This window comes from Mytilus galloprovincialis, chromosome 2, assembly GCF_965363235.1.
Source record: "Mytilus galloprovincialis chromosome 2, xbMytGall1.hap1.1, whole genome shotgun sequence".
NCBI classification, from domain to species: domain Eukaryota; kingdom Metazoa; phylum Mollusca; class Bivalvia; order Mytilida; family Mytilidae; genus Mytilus; species Mytilus galloprovincialis.
In genome coordinates, this window is record NC_134839.1 from 6,422,904 (window position 1) to 6,444,175 (window position 21,272).

The 21,272-nt window shown below is 30.4% G+C and overlaps 1 protein-coding gene across 5 annotated transcripts in view; it reads right to left on the reverse strand.

The window, feature by feature from the left end:
* Positions 1–274: 274 nt before the first annotated feature.
* LOC143062752 (uncharacterized) overlaps positions 275–21,272 on the reverse strand; it is a 39,946-nt gene continuing 18,948 nt past the window's right edge. For all 5 annotated transcript variants that reach the window (XM_076234519.1, XM_076234518.1, XM_076234522.1 and 2 more), the window contains 10 exons: positions 18,888–19,095; positions 17,982–18,052; positions 15,634–17,387; positions 11,227–11,258; positions 9,711–9,770; positions 8,462–8,590; positions 6,813–6,895; positions 5,249–5,376; positions 4,071–4,194; positions 275–3,410 (listed from right to left, as the gene is read on the reverse strand). In XM_076234519.1, coding sequence (XP_076090634.1) covers positions 3,283–3,410; positions 4,071–4,194; positions 5,249–5,376; positions 6,813–6,895; positions 8,462–8,590; positions 9,711–9,770; positions 11,227–11,258; positions 15,634–17,387; positions 17,982–18,052; positions 18,888–19,095 — 2,717 coding nt within the window. In that variant the 3' untranslated portion in view covers positions 275–3,282. The remainder of the gene's footprint in view (positions 3,411–4,070; positions 4,195–5,248; positions 5,377–6,812; positions 6,896–8,461; positions 8,591–9,710; positions 9,771–11,226; positions 11,259–15,633; positions 17,388–17,981; positions 18,053–18,887; positions 19,096–21,272) is intronic.

A 21,272-nucleotide genomic window follows, 5' to 3' on the forward strand; every position in this document is an offset into this window, starting at 1 on the left:
CACCTTCTAAAATATATAGCTTTTAAGAAGTGAGCTAACACCGCCGCCGCCAGATCACTATCCCTATGTCGAGCTTTCTGCAACAAAAGTTGCAGGCTCGACAAAAATGGTGTAGAGATAATAAACTGGGCAATACTTATAAAATTTATTAATTCTGTTTTGAATGTTCTTCTGAAAGTAAATTTAGAAAAGTGCTTTCTAACACACGAATTAAGAATAAATTATAGTGTTTTTTTCATTGATGTGCTACTATGGTCAGATTAAAACTAAAAACTCAATTTTTACTTCATTTATTCCAAGGCACAGTTCATCTTTAATACTGACAACATATATGCATAGACAACAAAGAAAATATTATGTAGCTTTTTTCACAAAAATTTCTCTGATATGTATTATATATATATTTCACTGCTCATTTCTATATATGTATGTAATTCTTTCCACTGGACTTTAGGCAAACAACAATCATCTATTAAAATGTAGGTAAAACAGGTTAAATTGAAATCCTTGTGAAGATCAAAGCAAAAACTAACCTTTAAAATATCTTTATTTGCTGAATTATCATTGAAAGGCTATAATTCAATATTCAATAATTAAATATTAGGCTGTACTTTGACATATAATGATTTGCTTTTTACAAATTGTGACTTGAATAGAGAGTTGTCTCATTTGGCACTCATACCACTTCTTATATCTTTATTTAGTAAAAAGAAACTACATTCCATTCACTCACTAGCCATCTTCTCGTCCTCTGGTAATGTGAGTCTAGGTTGATATTCAATATGTGTAAACCTTGATTCAGCTTTTTATGTCAAAAGTTAGAATTTCGAAAGATATATTTCAAATCTGTGAAGGTATTCCATTTATCTCAAAACACATGATTTAAAAAAAAATTTAAATCCTGGCACTACGAGGTTTACTGATATAAAAACGAAAATGTGTTTAAACAAGAATGGACAATAATTATAAGTACATTCATTCTTGTATCATAAATATATATAACTACGTATAAACATAACCTTTTTTAAAATAAAAATAAAATTGTCAAAAAAAAAATAAACAAAATAATTCAGATGCATAAAAATATAATATAAATATAATAATCACAGATTAAGTATTTAATTCATTTAAAACAGCGAAGACACAAAAATGTTTCACCTGTTTAATGAATAATGTACAAATAAATATATCAAGAAAATAAAGAAATGGGTCAAAGACAAAAATAAAGCATTTTCAAGATAATAAAACTAAATAAAACATATTCATGATCATATTCCTGTCTCTTCATAAATGCTGTATAAATACAGCCCCCCTCCAAAAAAATAAATAAATAAATAAATAAATATAGACTGATACCATCTGCAGATGGCTAAATACTGGATTAGATTTAACACATTCAACATCCTATAAAATGAAATGATCTTTCTAAAAGATTTTTATCAAGGCACAAATAAACAGTATATCACAGATAATATATATTAGACAATATAAATTACAGCTAGATATTAAATAATAAAGGTAGACACTTTTTTGGCAGTCACCTTTGGAAAGAATAATAAAAATACTACTGTAAATTCAGAAATTATTGCCTGCATTTATTATTGCGATTTTGTCATTTTAAACTAAAATGTGATTTTAAAATTCTGTGTTTTATAACAAATTTCAAAATGAGAGTTTAAATTATTGCAATTTTGTCATTTTAAACTAAAATGTGATTTTAAAATTCTGTTTTTTATAACAAATTTCAAAATGAGAGTTTAAATTATTGCGATTTTGTCATTTTAAACTAAAATGTGATTTTAAAATTCTGTGTTTTATAACAAATTTCAAAATGAGAGTTTAAATTATTGCAATTTTGTCATTTTAAACTAAAATGTGATTTTAAAATTCTGTTTTTTATAACAAATTTCAAAATGAGAGTTTAAATTATTGCAATTTTGTCATTTTAAACTAAAATGTGATTTTAAAATTCTGTTTTTTATAACAAATTTCAAAATTAGAGTTTAAATTGTTGCAATTTTGTCATTTTAAACTAAAATGTGATTTTAAAATTCTGTTTTTTATAACAAATTTCAAAATGAGAGTTTAAATTATTGCAATTTTGTCATTTTAAACTAAAATGTGATTTTAAAATTCTGTTTTTTATAACAAATTTCAAAATGAGAGTTTAAATTATTGCAATTTTGTCATTTTAAACTAAAATGTGATTTTAAAATTCTGTTTTTTATAACAAATTTCAAAATTAGAGTTTAAATTATTGCAATTTTGTCATTTTAAACTAAAATGTGATTTTAAATTCACTTTTTTTATAACAAATTTCGAAATGAGAGTTTAGATTATTGCAATTTTGTCATTTTAAACTAAAATGTGATTTTAAAATTCTGTTTTTTATAACAAATTTTAAAATGAGAGTTAAATTATTGCAATTATAACCCTTGCACATTTTTTGCAATAATAAAAACATCGCAATAATTTCTGAATTTACAGCTACTGTAATACAACTATATGTACCTATTGATGAAAGACCAATCAGGTTTTTTTACAATACTTCCCAACTGGAAAGTGCTTGAAGTTTTAAATCAATAATTTATACATGTCAAGAAATGTACTGACTCCAAAGTCCTGTCTGGATTTATAAAATTTACCCACTATATGAAAGTTTACACCTGAAACCAAGATAATTTTAAACATCAAAGTAAGTCTTTTTTCTACTTTATATGTTAATAAAGATGAACATTTGATAAATTCTGAATTAGACTTTAAACTTACACTTAGACTGAAACAAAAAGCAAAGTGTCTGTAACATTTTAATAAAAAAAATAAGAACGAAACTGTATATTATTATTAATTCTACATTTCAGACAGTTATTAAATGCATAGATTTTGATAAGCAACAAACTTACATTATTCTATTGATTTTAATGTTAATTATTCATAAAAACTTAGTAATTTATTGTAAATAAACAATCATACAACATATCCTTAAATTAATCATTTAAAGTCACATTAAATGGGATATAAAATTAACTCATTTTAGGCCAAAAACGGTTTTCCCCCATAAGGTCACAGTTGATATCCAAGTTGGAAGATAGGGACCCCTTGTAAACTAAATGATTTACATTTCTTAAGAAGTAAATCAATTTTTTAAACATTTGTTTTACATTTTACAAAGAAATTGTTCACATATAAGAATCAACCTCTCTTACACATCTGCCAGCAGTATATGATTATATGAACATTGTAACCAATTTAAAGAAATGTTACTTCCATCCAAAGCCACTTCTATACACACATAACTTGTTCTTTCATTGGCTGACAGTAATTGACCATGTGATCCCTGTAGTCAGGCGTAACCAAGTCAGAACTTTTAATGCACTGCTGTAATGCATAGTCACAATTGATTGTTTCATCTGAAAAGAGAAAAAAACATGAATGTAATGGATTTGTATGTGTTATTTTAAAAACTGAATGGACTTATTGTAAGCACAAACAAATTTTAATATATATGCTGACTGATGATATCTCATTAAATGGTTTAAAATTTCTTATAAAGTATACAGACTTTTATGTTAACAGGCATTTCAGAGCTTATTTTTAAGTGCTAAGATGAACATGGTTATTTCAGTCTAAAATCCATGAAATCTCCTTAATACAGCTACTTAATTAAGAGACATAATTATAGCTGACTTTAGTTTTGTGCTGGTTGACAATTTGTAAACTAACAATTAAGGTCTGTTACATCAAATATGTGATAATTAATTAGAGGAAAATTCGAGGGAGGCAAACTCCAAATAAGTGTATCAATGTTATCTAACAAATTCTTCATTGGAATTAAATATGTTTCATTTTATTAGAAATATTATAAGGCAGTGCTGTGAGCAAATCAATTGATTCAGATGTCATGTACAGAGTTCAACACATGAGATCTTATTTATATATATTACCTTTGTTTATCCATTTATTCTGAGCTATATACATAACAGCAGGTAATCTTATTTATATATTACCTTTGTTTATCCATTTATCCTGAGCTATATACATAACAGCAGGTAATCTTATTTATATATTACCTTTGTTTATCCATTTATCCTGAGCTATATACATAACAGCAGGTACACAATATTGGGCTATTCCATACTGGTCAGGATTGGTAGAGTTGGACATCCACACTGGTAACATCAAATGCGTATAATGCTGTAACAGAAACAGTCATTCTTAACTTCAATTTATAAACAAGATGTCTTATACTAATACTTCACTAGATGTGTTAAAGCGACATGAATGGCCCCGTCTCAAAAAATTGAAAAATCTGCAATTTCAATAATACATGTGGACACAAACATGATGGTAGTCTCACATATCAAAAATAAGCTCAAAATCTTGAGGCGTATAGAAAAATGTCCATATAACTGTGATTTTCAACAATTTTCAAAGTTGTAAATCCTTAATTTTGGCAAAAATTAACTGAGCGGAATGAAAACTTAAACTTGATTTCTAACCCATCATGATTAGGTCAAATATCAAAAATCAGCCCAATATCTGAAAGCATGTTGAAAAAAGGTCTGTAAAACTGTGATTTTCAAAAATTTATCCAAGTCCATAGCCCGTAATTTTGGCAAAAATTAGCTGAGCGGAACAAAACTTTAACTTGATCTTTAACTTATCTTGGTTAACTCACATGCCAAAAATCATCCTAATTTAAAGGTGTTCAGTTTATATGATAAATAAATTCAAAATTCAGGTCAACACCTCACAAGGGGAGTATCCCCCGGGCCCATAAATCAGGATAATTGGTTGGGTTGATAATAGGTTTTGTCCTTATAAAATGCTATGAGGCACTGGACAAGCAACAAAAAAAAATAGATATCTAAAGATCTGAGACAGTGACCTAACAACATAACTAAAATATCATTGAAACCTGAAGTGTTTATGCCCTGTAAAAATATGTTTGTTCTGACAGGGTTGTATGTTTACTAGATTAAGCATTATTCAGATTTCTGAATATATTTGATTGATTGATTGATTGATTGATTGTCTTTGAATACATTTGATATCACCAATAAAATTAGCTTTGATATATATATTGAATGATTTAAAATGGTAAATAGTCTAATTTGATAGGTCACATTTGTGAAAAGGGAGCAAGATTATAGTCTAAACATACCTGTCATAAAGTTTCTAATGAGAGCTTTCTACATGTACATCTATCACATATCATAACTTTGAATGTACTGACAACATAACTAACCTCTGGATATCCAGTGTGGTTGTCTAATAACTGTAATTCTTCTGATGTTATCTGGTAAATTACACCTTCAACCGAACAAAATGGGTTCAACTCAATATTGGCAAAACCTCCTGCTTCAACATCTAAACCTAAAACAAAATCAATCAATTTAAGCATAATATTTTAGCTTGAACACATAGGCCTAGAATATCGCATCAATCAAGAGGAATAACTCGTGATAACATATTTAAACCTGATCTATCGCAAAATAACAAGGGTGATAAAGGGTTATTTTCGTGCAATATGATCACTGATTTTTATTTGACGTTCAGTCGTGCAAGACAGGTGCCTCGCTCAACTTGTTCTGCTTATTTAATTCTACATGCATGGTGATTTTCAAATGCTTATTTTGCATGCTAGGTATGTTTTAAATAATTTCTTTAGGTCTTTTATGTATTTATCTTATGCACATTTGTTAAAACTAATGCAGAATTATGCATTTTATACAGTCATAACTCTATACATGTACGATTGTTATTTTGCGATAGATCAGGTTAAAATATGTTATCACGAGAAATTCCCCTTGATTGATGTGATAATATAAGCAAAATGAGGATGTTAATTTTGATGCATGTCTTTTTGTGTTTCTTCGTTACATTTGTTGTTTTTATAGTGATCAAGATGATAACACAATGTTGACTGCTGTACCCCTATTTTTGACATTTTTACCTATTGTGTCTGTTTGTTTTGTTCATGCATCGGTGACAATATAATGGAATTTGATGCGACTGTCATACAAGTGAGAGGTTTAGCTAGCTATAAAACCAGGTTCAAATTCCACCATTTTCTACGTAAGAAAATGCCTGTACCAAGTCAGGAATATGACAGTTATCCATTCATTTGATGTGTTTGAACTTTTGATTTTGCCATTTGATTGGGACTTTCCTTTTTGAATTTTCCTTGGAGTTCAGTATTTTTGTGATTTTACTTTTTTTATATATAGATAGTAAACTGCAACAAATATCAAAACTTTTAATTATCAATTTTCTGTTTTGTTTTAAATTCTAATCATTTCTGTTTCTTATCATTATTCATCCATTTTGCACTTTTTTATCCTCTTTCTCTCAATTCCTCTGTTTTATGTCTCAGTGCCCCATCTAATTTTAACTACAACAAAACCATTGACTGACAGACTATGAAAATTTCAATTGTAAAGTTACAAATTACATCTGCCCCTTATCTTAAATAACATATACTGTAGACATATTAATTTTTGTTGAAGTAAAATTTCATGGTTTTGTCTCAATATAAGATTTCATAGGGATTTAATGTCATGGTTTTGTCTCAATGTAAGATTTCCTGGGGATTTAATTTCATGGTTTTGTCTCAATATAAGATTTCCTGGGGATTTAATTTCGTGGTTTCCAGTATATGGAAGTGATTTTATATGAAGGTTAAATTTTCGTTGGGATTTAGTTTTTTTTATATATTCTTTCCAACGAAATAAACAAAATTAAATATTCCACGAAAATTTCTGATTTTACAGTATACAAATAGAGTATTATATATCTAACTAATGACAAACCTTTTTTGTTAAACACAAGCTGGAAACCATACAGAAGCCCCCAGTATCTGCAATTCACTTCTCTCTTTAAATAAGCAGATACCCTGAAATAACAGAAAATAAACACATAAATTTACATATTTGACCACCTATTATTGTCTTTTGGGCTTTTTGACATAGGATTTTTGTCTGTTTGATTATTCTGCTCATCCATTTTTATTCATCAGAAAACAGAAGTAAAACTTCATGGAAAAGCAAACAAGCTTTTTAAACATTTACATGTTGATTATAATTAGATATACATTATACATACTGACACTTTGCTAATTACCAAATGACAATGGAATATACCATATATATGCATAGGTGATTTTATGAGGTCTTTGGATCACTGTGCAATAATTACACATATAAAGAGAAACTGGTGAAATTTGCTGTCTTAGTTGTTAATTACAACTGTTCTGTGGATGAAAATATTGTGCACTCAGTGTAATCTATATAAATATTATGTCATGATGCTGATATTATTTAAAAAGAATGTCTCAGCTATTTTTATTCTGAAAATGTCTGTACCAAGTTAAGAATACGGCACTTGTTTTTGATTTTGTCAATATTTATGGACTTCACTTTTAAATTTGCCTTGAAGTTTGGTATTTTAGTAATGCTTTTTTGTAATGAACCAATACTTTGGTTCTGATTATTAAATTTCTAGTTCACAAAACAAAGTCTACAAGAAAATAAGTAAGCTTACACAGACATATTCTTACTCTTAAGCAGGCAATTCTTTATTCTAACCCTTATATAATTACATTCTGTAAGTTCAGAAATTATTGCGAGGTTTTTATTAATTACTGGTTGAGTACTGCAATAAAAAGAACCTGAAACTGAAACAGACCTGTGTGCAGATTTTTTTGAAAGCTCAATAAATAAAATCCCATTTTTGTCCATTCTTGAAAAAAATTGCAATAATAAAGGCATGCAATAATTTCTGAATTCACAGAAGAGTGGGGTGCTCATTTTCGCCGGGGACACAATTTCACCGTTTTATGATTTTGAGGTGTAAAAACTTCAAAGGGTGGCTGAAATGGAAGAAATATGACTGTAAATTATATTTTCATAACAAATATGATTATTTTTTAAACTTAGACAAAATTTTGGTACTTACACCTAAGGACCAAAAAACAGACAGTTTTTCTGCCATTTTCCTGAATGAAAAAAACTATTTCAAAGAAGCATTTCTTAGTATTTCTTTGACTTATTGCCCTAAATTTCAGTTATTTACACCTTTAAAATGTCTGCTATTCATCCGTAATGAAATTAATTTGATAAATATTGTTTAAAGCTGCATTTATTAGGTTTTAAATAGATGTGTAAAATGGCGAATATGTGTCCCCCTTTGACAAAATAGCAGGCACTTCCAAACAGCATTTAATCTAATTTTTCAGACGATTTATTTCAAAAGAAACACTTTTTCAAGCTAAGAATATTTTGCTTTTGATGTTATCTTGATATAGAATTATTAGTATACTTCAGAATCATAAAGACCTGAACATAAACTGCTTAAAACATGGAAAACTATAGCAAAAATGGGCACCCCACTCTACCAAAAACACAGCCTTTTTTTTTTTTGGAGTTGGCACAGACCAGGAAAGTTCTAAAGTAAAACTTACCTTGAAGGGTTCATGTCAGGTCCATAAGCAAAGTAATATAAATATCCTGTAGGGGCTCTAGCATTCAAAGTAAAACACAGAGGAGCAAAGGGTGCAACTGGTTCCTTCTTAACTGGTTTCTTCACCTGTCTATAATTAAAGTTAAAATGTTTGTTAAAACTATTTGTTCTACAACTGTACTATTTGAACAGTAAAATCTCAATTTAAATTACATTGTCTGTATATTAATTATTGATATACAGTCACTGAATATATTATAAGTTGCCTTGTTTGAGATGTTAGTATTGTGTTTCCATAGGATATAATATAGAGTCAATAAAGAATATAGGTTTGTGAAAATTTTATATCATCTGCTTCAAATTTAAAATTTATGGTTTTTATTTGATATATGTTATTTGGAACATTTTAAGCCTTGCAGTATAAAAATAGCTTAAGGTGGTACCCAACACTTTCACTAAAATTAATTTGGCTCGTTTAAATTTCATAAAATTTTGTCAAAGTATTTACTTTGACACTTTAACAAAAACATAAAAATTTTAAAAAATTTGAACCAACTGTTTTGTCAGAAAAATTACACTGGTTATATAGCAATTTGATAAACGCCAATTTTGATCATTGATAAGCTTAATATTGCTTTTACAACACAACGTAATTAAAACGTTTAGCTGACTTTACAGAGTTATCTCCCTGTAGTGTTAGGTACCACCTTCAGATAACAACCATATATTGTCTCCTATATTGTCTCGAAATATAAATTTATTTGTACCTGACTCAAACCGGAGAGCTGTGCAAATCTTTGCATTCAACCTGTTTTTAAGCTATGTACAGATAAATTTCATACTTCCTAGCAATGAATTTTATATGTAAATATACCATATTAGGTTAACTTCCAAAAAAAAATTATTAACTTTTTGGTATGAGGCTTAGAAACTGGCATACTGGGATAAGTAATGTTTACTGAGCCTTTCAACAATTTTGTGTTGAACTGTAAAAAAATAGTTTTATTCTCCCTACATTGATCTAATATGTTATATATTGCTTTTTTTTACTGCAGCTAAAGATGGCATGAAAGGGCAATATTTGTATTGATTCATAAAAGATACACATTTTTATATTGTTTGCCAAAAATTTTAGAAGAAACAATTCAACACAATTATAACACATTCTGTATTTTGTGTACTAGAGTTATTTCCCTTTGTACTAGGTCATAACAGAAATGTAGTAATACAAAAATTTTAAAGATACTTACTTTGGCTTAGAAATTTCTGCAGCTGTGGCAACCACTTGGAAACTTGATTTAGTAGAATCACTGAAAGTAATAATAATGGTGTAAAACATTACTTTTTTATTATTGTATCATCCTAAGACTCAAATATAAGCAAGCACTAGGCCAGTACACTGAATACCTTGGATAAAAGAACCTTGTATAGAAGTTTTCTGAGCCCAAAATGTAAAATAAATATTTAGATTATTTTTTTCTTCAACAAAGCACCTAAAGCTTCATTATACAATTTGTTTGTAACAAGTATATAAAAATATAGAATACAGTAAAAAAGAAGTAATTTAAGCTTTTATAAACAGAACACTAAACCATGTTGTTGTGTTATTTATTAGGGGTCTTGTCTCATTTAGGTATACACCACTTCTATTATTCAAATATGATATAGTTTTCTGACAAACACATCTGTATGTTGATCTTTGAATTTGAAAAAAAAAGGAAATATATGTATATTGATAAAATTTTCTAAGATATATCCTCCTTTTGCAATTTAAAATGTGAAGTAATATATAGCTTGGTCAGTTGTATATGTTTTGATTTATAATACTTAAAACAACTTGCTTATAAATATGTGATGAAAATGAAATGCGATCGGACGATCTGCAAAGATATTGTCGTAACCATAATCCTTTCTCTTTTCCTCAAATGTGAGATTAGACTTAGACTTGTCACCAGCTTTGTACATACAAGAGCAACACAAGAGTGTTGCATGTTAAAAAGGACCTACTCACCCTTCCTTGTACCTTAGATCAACCCTGGTATTTTAAGGGGTTTGTATTGCTTAGTCTTTTGTTTTCAATGATGTGTTTTTTTTTTTATGCTGTTGATTGTCTTTTCTCGTTTTTTTATTTTATATAGATTAGACCATTGGTTTTCCCGTTTGAATGGTTTTACACTAATAATTTTGGGGCCCTTTATAACTTGTTGTTTGGTGTGAGCCAAGGCTCCATGTTGAAGGCCGTACATTGACCTATAATGATTTACTTTTTTTAAATTGTTATTTGGATGGAGAGTTGTCTCATTGGCACTCACACCACATTTTCCTATATCTTTTTTGGTCATTTTCTATTTTTTACCATGGCGTTGTCAGTTTGTTTTAGTAATTTGATCATTTTATATTTTTTACCATGGCGTTGTCAGTTTGTTTTAGTAATCTGATCATTTTATATTTTTTACCATGGTGTTGTCAGTTTGTTTTAGTAATTTGATCATTTTCTATTTTTTACCATGGCGTTGTCAGTTTGTTTTAGTAATTTGATCATTTTCTATTTTTTACCATGGCGTTGTCAGTTTGTTTTAGTAATTTGATCATTTTCTATTTTTTACCATGGCGTTGTCAGTTTGTTTTAGTAATTTGATCATTTTCTATTTTTTACCATGGCGTTGTCAGTTTGTTTTAGTACCATTAGTTTGATTATCCCTTTAGTATCTTTTACCTCTCTCTGTCTTCTAGATAAAATTAGCCTTATTTAGTTTCTGAGCTTACCTTGCAATCTTTGTGTTGCCTGAGTTGATTGTCTGCAAAATAAAAGAAATACATCTATATAGCTACATATAATCAATATCAAATGTATTCTTTTTTTCGACTTGAAACTTGCAATTACAGTTTTAAGACAAAGATTACCATTAAAGAAAGAAACTGACGGAAAACTGAAACTATTTTGGTTATTTATCAATGCCTTGCTTTATCAAAATTAAATCCATTTTCTACAATTGCATATATATATGTAATTTATGTTGTCTTTTTTGTGTGTAGTGTTGCTGTCTTTGAGTGTCGCCTCATTGACACTACTTATGTCAATGTACCTATCTCATGTCAAATACCTTCTCAGTAGTTGTCTTTCATTGGTTGTTTTTTATCCTTTATAGAATTTGGTGTTAAAACAGATCTTTTATAACCTTGTCTACATTTATTTATAACTTAATTAGAAACTAGAAAATTTAAAGTTTGATTTATAATAGATACACATTCATCTTACCTCATATACATTTCTAGGAATATTATTGGTTAAAAGGAGACTATTATCAATTGGGTTAGTAAGGCCAATTAAAATTAAATGATAGATTTTCATCCCCGCCCGCCCCTCTGAAATCGTCCCGCCTCGAATTTTTTTATTTTATAAAATTTACGATTTCCGGATTTCGTTCATTCCCGTTACCGGTAACCGTTAAAATTTCGTTTCATCCTCAAGGAAAACGGTACTATTTATTCTGCCATAGGCGACAATGTTAACATTTTCTAAATTTACCACTTTTTAAGATAAAAACCTGGATAAAACAGATATATGTTGTGTTAGTACTTTATTACTCTGTTTTAAAAATTAAAGCCAAATAGTATCATGACCAACTTCCAACGGAGCTTGTTTATGTTATCCATGCCCACCATCATTTTGCACCAAATTTATGAAATTTTGCAAGTCTTTTCGAATAATTCTCTACAAAATATTTCAATAGGTTTTAAAATATTGTAAATATACACACTGCAGTTATTCATAGATAAATAAAAAATATATTGTACCCTTACATCCAATCACAGCGCTCCTAATTTGACTTCCTTCACCTGCCTTGGGTACACAAAAGGCCAACCTAATGCTGGGAAAATTAAATACTACCGTTTTCCCTCAAAGCTTCCTGTTTCAAATTTCGGTTTTGTACCTCAAGTAAATCTAACAAAAATGATTAAGTCGACCTTACCGCTGCTCTATGATGACAACATCATCTTCCGAGAGTAAAGATTGATAACGAGAATGACGTGAAATATTGGTGTTAAGAGAAACACGCTGTTACCTTTTACTTTAGTCTGTACTGTTCCGCCTATATCAGTTACCAAGACTGCAAATCGCGGTATGTCACAAATTTCTGAGATTAGAAAACTGCGGACTTTTTTTATTTATGCAATGACTTTGTCTCAGGAAATTTAAACTGTAAATGATACCCAAAACGCAAGATTCGTGGAAACCATTGATACAGAAAACATGACTGGATTATAGATATTGAAATACAAGCACGAACTTGTCAGATTTATGACCGTTTATTGAAATTAAAAAGTCGACTAACATATGCATTTTATTTATGCAAGCCCTTTGATTTTACCGTCTTTTTATGTTGACAAACAGCAAATGTCCCAATACACCCAAAAAGAGTCATGAAACAACAACTTTTTTTTTTATTATTAAATTTATGTTTTACATGATAATTATATTTTCATCTTGCATATAAAGTACCAACCCTATTATTTTCAACACTCTCTGAGTTTTCGTTTTATTCTGTACTCATAATAATTGTGTTGCATACCAATGCATTTGCTTCATTTTATTGGAATACAAACCATTGTTTAGAAACCCAAATACATTTGGTGTACAATGTAGGTAGTCTAACTGAAGAGAGTATTTCTCACACGCTTTTGTTGTTAGGTTTTAAAGCCGCAATTAGATATATTTATTTAAGGATTTGAAAAATTATGTAAGATTCCTCATACTTGTGTATATAAAAAAGAAGATGTGGTATGATTGCCAATGAGACAACTATCCACAAAAGACCAAAATGACACAGACATTAACAACTATACATGTAGGTCACTGTACGGCCTTAACAATACATGATATAAGCTTATTATTACACTTGCATATATGAAGAACTCGTCACAAAACATGCAAAAGGGTTTCATATGAAATAAAAATTAAAAAATAAAATCCTCCCACCCGCCCCATTTTTTTTTTAAATTTGGATGAAAATCTACTAATTAATTTTAGTTGGCCTAATTGTGGTTTATTTGAATACACAGTTAGTAAACGTGGTAATGGTGTTACATCCCTTTATAAAAACAACAGGGAATTGAGACAAAATCTAAAATGATTCGACCAGACAACAGATAAACAACTTGATGATGAACGATCGAAATGAATGCAGAAAACACATTAAAAGTTGTTATTGTTGGCATTTGTTTTTGTATAGACCAATGGAAGTAGGTTCTTTATATTATAAATTTGATCACTTTCATAGGCCACAGGTTTAAATAGTCAGTAAGATAAATTCATTACAGTGTGCTAGTGACCTAATACCCTTTCACCCTACATGTAAGTACAATGTATACATATGGAATTTACTGACTCCCTATATATCATATAAGGTGACTAGCACAATTGTGTAACTAATATTATTTGACAACTGTAGATGAGTTTTATTTTTATTGTGTTGTCAATGGTTGTTGGGTTACTTATAATTAATTATCAAAATGTTATACTGTAAATTAATCATTTTATGTTGACTGTTGAGTACCAATTTTTGTGGGATTTTGTCTGTATATAGATTAATGACAAATTAAAATGTTTAACAAAGCATTAATTTTTCATAAGATTGTATGCAAACTTGGGAAAACCATAAAAAAAGCATAAATTTTATAAAAATCTAATTTTTCTTCAATCCATCAAAATTTGTACAAACAAAAAATAAATGAAACCACAGTATGTGACATCATTTTTCTATCACAAAATAACAAAATAAACTTCTCGGAAAAATAAAACAAGAGTGCACACGCTGAAATTTCTCGCCTTCTATACTAATCATTGATATTATGTTGATAGTCCTAAGTATAAAGCTAAGCTTTATCACAACTGTCACATAAACTTAACATTAACCAAGATAACTAAACAAAGACCACTGAACCTTGAAAATGAGGTCAAGGTCAGATGAACCATGCAAAGCAGACATGTACAGCTAACAATGCTTCTGTACAACATATATAGTTCACCTATTACTTATAGTTTAAGAAAAATAGACCAAAAATGAGGACAAGGTCAAATTAAACCTGTGCGAAAAACATAAAGATCATAAAATATTTCCATACACCAAATATAGTTGACCTATGGCATATAGTATTAGATAAAAAGACCAAACTCAAAAACTTAACTTTGACCACTGAACCATGAAAATGAGGTCAAGGTCACATGACATCTGCCTGCTAAACATGTACACCTTACAATCATTCCATACAACAAATATAGTAGACCTATTGCATATAGTATGAGAAAAACAGACCAAAACACAAAAATTTAACTATAACCACTGAACCATGAAAATGAGGTCAAGGTCAAATGACACCTGCCAGTTGGACATGTACACCTTTCAGTCCTTCCATACACCGAATATACTAGCCCTATTGCTTATAGTATCTGAGATATGGACTTGACCACCAAAACTGAACCTTGTTCACTGATCCATGAAATGAGGTCGAGGTCTAGTGAAAACTGTCTGACAGACATGAGGACCTTACAAGGTATGCACATATCAAATATAGTTACCCTATTACTTATAATAAGAGAAAAATCAACATTACAAAAAATCTGAACTTTTTTTTCAAGTGGTCAATGAACCATGAAAATGAGATCAAGGACATTGGACATGTGACTGACGGAAACTTCGTAACATGAGGCATCTATATAAAAAGTATGAAGCATCCAGGTCTTCCACCTTCTAAAATATAAAGCTTTTAAGAAGTTAGCTAACACCGCCGCTGCTGTAGCCGCCGCCGGATCACTATCCCTATGTCGAGCTTTCTGCAACAAAAGTTGCAGGCTCGACAATAAAACCAAGAATGTGTCCCCATCTGCACTATCATTGTCTACATTCAGTGGATCGTAAAAATGTGGTAAAAACTCTAATATGGCATTAAAATTAAAAGATCATATCATAGGGAACATGTATACTAAGTTTCAAGATGATTGGACTTCAACATCATCAAAAACTAAATCGACAAAAAACTTCAACCTGAAGCGGGACAGACTAATGAACGATCGAACAAATGAACAAACAGATGAATGGACGCACAGACCAGAAAACATAATGCCCATAAATTGGGCATAAAAATAATTGTCACTACTATAAGTAAACAAACCTCATCAGGGGGCAGTTGATCACAAACCATAGCCAGTAACGGTTTCTCTTCTTCACTTCTATCAGTCACACAAACATCTGAATCAGTCGCAGCAGACGTCAGATAATAATTAGGAATTTTGTCATCTGCTTCAAATCCTATACTACATCCACTGTCAGTTGCCATAGAAACAACAGATGGTGATCTGAATAATACTTTTGGTTTCGGAACATCTGTATCAGAAGTAGGTTTTTCAAAATGGAAACTGTTTCTTCTTTCTCTTTTTTTCGGTGAAGATTTTCTACTTGAAGCAGAGGAAGGTCTAGAAAATGAATGACTTCTTTTGACATTAGTCGTAACACGACCTGGTGTCATTAGAGAATCACTTATACAACCACAGTTTTCACTGACTGTCATGCATTTCTTTCTATACATATCTAACAAGTCAGTATATGACTGTCCATTGTCCTTTGGTGTTTCAGACATGTAATCATCGTCTGTTTGCAGACTTTTAGTATTAAGTTCTAAATGCATGATATTTTCTTCAGTTTGCCTTTGGAGTTCACAGTCAACATCTGTCAATGTGGACTCAGAATTAAGATTAATAAACGTAGTCTCATCTGATGTCTCCTCTCGTTTCATCTGAATACTTTCTTGAATGGCCAAAAGTTCCTGATCTAAATCATCAAATGTCAAGGTTTTGTCATCTTTAAGAGATATCTCTATCTGATCTCCAACCTTATTCTCTGTGAATATTGATTGGTGTGGAGGATATTCTCCTTCAAAATAAACTTTTGATTTTCTAGATTCTGTTGATTCAGACTTTCTATTGGTTACCATAGAGAAGCCTGACTGAGAAGACTCTGAAGACCTTCGTTTGTGTTTTTTTCCTAATTTAGCAGATGACGGCCTCACCAGCTTGTTAAATTTATTTCTAGAACCATCCGAACTACTACGAAGTGATGAAGCCCCAGGACTTGGTGATCTTGCTGGGGAGGGACTACGACGAGGACTTTCTGCGCCTAAAGTGTAATAAACACTGCCATCATGTAACACAGACTGAATCTGTAATGTATTTGGTGCTTTGTACCTTTGTCTATTCCTGCATGCATGTACTGAGCTCTGCTTCCCATTCACATTTTTATCACTGGGTTCAGTTGACTGGGAACCAGTTTTCCCTGCATTCTGGGATGAAGATATATTTTGAGATTTACTTTCAGCATATCTGTTGTCATTCTGGTCTTTAATATTATCGTCATCATCATTATCATCATCTTTCTTCATCGTAACCTCATCATCAGGTTTACAACTTTCTTTAGTTTTTTTCTTGTCTTTTTCAATTTGTTCTCCTTTGTCTACAATTTTAATCTCCCCCTGAACTATTTTGTTTTCTTCAGATTTTGATTTTTCAGTTTTATCAACAATTTTGATATCAACTTTCATAGCTATTTCCATTTGTGTATTCTCAGTTGACACAGTGTTTGTTGTATTTTCTCTCAAGCCTTCAGCTATTTTGGCATTTTGAAATTGTTTCATGTCTTTGCTTTTTTCACCATCTTCTTTAGAGCCCTCAGCAAATCGGACCAATTTTCCTGCAGTATTTGGCCTACTTTGGTTTTCTGTTCTCTCACTGGTCTCTCCCCCAGTGCTTTCCTGGTTTTGTTGAAGTTCAAGCTGGTTTTTGATTTTACTGTTGATATTATTATCAAAAGGTGAATTTTCTTTTCCTTTGCCATTTATTTCTGTAACAAACATCCTTGGTGTGGGGGTTGGACCTGAAATGGACAACCAATTTGGAAAATTTAAAAAAAATATTTCTATTGATTTCCATAAAAATCTGACACACAGTGGTACTGTAAACCTTATCTTCAACAATATAGACTCAAATCAATGCTTTGATATTTTATTGTGTGTCTTTTTTGTGTTGTGATGTTACACTATTGTTTCAGACAAGGTCGAAGGTTGGTACCTTTTAAAACGTTTACACTTGCTGCATTTGTTTGCACCTGTCCTATGTCAGGAATCTGATGTTCAGTAGTTACCGTTTGTTTATGTGGTTCATAAGTATTTCTTGTTTTTTTTATATATAGATTAGAGCGTTGGTTTTCCTGTTTGAATGGTTTAACACATGTCATTTTTGGGGCCCTTTATAGCTTGCTGTTCGGTGTAAGCTAAAGCTTCTAGTTGAAGACAGTACTGTGACCTTTAAAGGTTTACTTTTACAAATTGTGACTTGGATGAGAGAGTTGTCTCATTGCTACTCATACCACATCTTCTTATATTTTATTTACCATATAACTGTAAATTGTTTCAAATTTTTTTTTTCAACATGTTTCTGAGAAATTAGTAATAAAGTTATATATACATACCAGAAAGACCACTGTTTGTAGTCATTCGGGAACCAGTTGGACCAATTGGTAATGAGTCACTTTGATAAACACTACAACCAGAAAAGATTATTAAAGTTAATACAAGTGGCCTTTTTTTCGTATATAAAAATAAATCCAAAATGCCTTCAATATGATGACATCAATGAAATTCTAAATGTTTACTATGCTCAGCATTCTCAGGCACAATAACTTTCTTATTCAATGAATCATCCAAGATAGCACCATGATAGAAATTATAGCACCAGGGTACCACAATGCTTTAAGGCCCTGGGGAAACCACTGAACTTATTGTGTTATTTAATATAGATATACCAATTTCCCTGAGAATTTCCAAACCACAAATGATAATGTTTAAACAAGTATATTTTTTTATAGGCTTGCAAATAGACTTTTGCAAAACCATGAAACCAAATATCCACAAAAAGACAATTTTCAATCAACTAAATTTGAGAGAGAGAAAAAACAATGATAGATGAATTCACAGTTGATACTGTGGATTCATTTATTCTTCGATGTTATCAATTTTCGTGGATTGCTGAAAACTTACATATTCAAGGATATTTGATTTTATGGATTTGCCAATCTCAATACAAAGCCTATCGAAAATATGTTATTTGTTGAACATTTGAAATGGTGGTTCATCTGTACCCACAAAACCAACAAAAATTAGAATCTATCGAAAATATGTTATTTGTTGAACATTTGTAATCGTGGTTAATCTGTACCCACAAAACCAACAAAAATTAGAATCTATCGAAAATATGTTATTTGTTGAACATTTGTAATCGTGGTTAATCTGTACCCACGAAACCCACAAAAATTAGAATCCATCGAATAATAATGTATCCACCGTAGTATTTTTCTATGTATACACAGACTTCTTACTCTGGTGTTTCTCCTTCTAGTTCTGTTGTTTCCTCCTTTATAATATGGTCTCTGTTTTCATCCACACTGGAAGCACGAGATGTACGATGGATAGATTCCTCAGTACGGGGCCTATCATATAGGTATTCATGAACATTGGGTATACGTTCTAAGATCTCCCTCCTTCTCGCTAAAGTTTTGTTAGCTGGGGGCAGTGATGTCCTGTTTTCTAAAAGTAGAAAAAAATACTGACGAATAAGATTTTTAACTTATAATATACTTATATGTTGACCCCAAAGTAATCTTTTTATTTCTCTCTGGCTAGTGTCACTGATTTCCCATTTATAAATTTGAAGTAGTTTTAATTAATAATTGAATGGTTTAATAACATCTTAATATTGAATTCATAAGCCAAAACACAAATGACTTTTTGATTCTCAACAGTTTGTTTTTAATTTCAAAATGACATTGTAACTGCATGTGACACAGCATAACCATTTTAAGTTATGTCTATGAACTATGAAAATTTTATACAGCTAACATTGCAAACTAAATGGTATGCCTTAATAAATTATGACAAAATATATGTATTTGGTTGGTGCTGGAATCACTACTAATTTATACAAGTTGAAAACATTTAGGAAACTGAATTTTTAATCTATAAGTGCTTTGATATTAACCGAAATTTCCAACATTTTATTATGGCTTCTAGGAATATAAAGTGTCAAGTGAAAAGGGTGTGCATCTCTGGGAATCATTATAATATATACTTACATTATGTAAGTAACATCTAATTTGTGAATGTGATTTATAAACCATAAGTGTAGATACAAAACAAAATATGCCCTTAATATGAAGTAAAATGTGGATATGGTCTATATAGCTCTAATAAGAATAAAACCAACAGAGTTTTCAGTATAATTCATTGTAAAATAAAAAATTAAAAAAAATAAGTCATTATCATTCAAGATTTATTTTGAATATGAAGTTGCACAGCTTGCATGTAAAGCATATAATAGAAGTTATTGTACATTGCCAAAATTATGTGGTTGGTGTCACCTGTAGAGCAGGTTCTGTTTATTTCAGAGCACCTGAGATCATCCCCAGTTTTTGGTGAGGTTCGTGTCCCTCAGTTTTTAGTTTTCCATGTTGTGTTTTGTTTACGTTTGTTTGTCTCTTGGTGGTTTTGTTGCCATGGCAATGTCATTTTGTTTTTTTACTTTTAGTAGAAATAAATAAAATTTAAAGTAAAAAAAAAGTATTGTCAAATAGAAAGAGACTGCAATCAACCCTATAAAGTTTAGACAGGATGAATAAACTAGAGGCTCTCAATAGCCTGTGTCGCTCACCTGTTACCTTATTTACTGATGTCGGCCATCTTGGTTGGAAGACGGGGTCATTAGATACTTTTTTAAAATAGATACCCTAGAAATGATTGTGGCCAAGTTTTGTTCAATTTGACATAGTTTTAGAAAAGAACATTTTTTTACAAGTTACAAAAATGACGAAAAGTTGTTCAATATTGACTATAAAGGACAATAACTCCTTAAGGGGTTCTCTGACAATTTCGGTCATGTGACTTATTTGTAGATCTTACTTTGCTGAACATTATTGCTGTTTACAGTTTATCTCTATCTATAATAGTATTCACGATAATAACCAAAAACTGCAAAATTTCCTTAAAATTACCAATTTTAGGGCAGCAATCAAACAACGGGTTGTAGGATTCATCTGAAAATTAATGAGGGGATAGATCTTATTCTGATGGACATTTCAATCTGACAAATTTGTCCTAAATGTCTTAGTTTCAAAGATATAAAGCAAAAACTGCATTTTTCCACTATGTTCTAATTTTAGCCATGTCGGCCATTTTGTTTGGTAGGCGGGGTCATCAAACACATTTTTTAAACTATATATCACAATTATGATTGTGGCCAAGTTAGTTTAAATTTGGCCCAGTAGCATGAGTAGTTTCAGAGAAGAAGATTTTTGTACAAGTTACAAAAAATGACGAAAAAGTTGTTAAAATTGACTATAAAGGGCAATAACTCCTTAAGGGGTTGACTGACAATTTTGGTCAAGTGACTTATTTGTAGGTCTTATTTTGCTGAACATTATTGCTGTTTACAGTTTATCTCTATCTATAATAGTATTCAAGATTAAAACCAAAAACTGCAAAATTTCCTTAAAATTACCAATTTAGGGGCAGTAACCCAACAACAGGTTGTCCGATTCATCTGAAAATTTCAGGGCAGATAGATCTTGACCTGATCAACAATTTAACCCCTGTCAGATTTGCTCTAAATGCTTTGGTTTTAAAGATATAAGCCAAAATATACATTTTACCCCTGTGTTCTATTTTCAGCCATGGCGGCCATCTTGGTTTGATGGCCAGGTCATCGGACA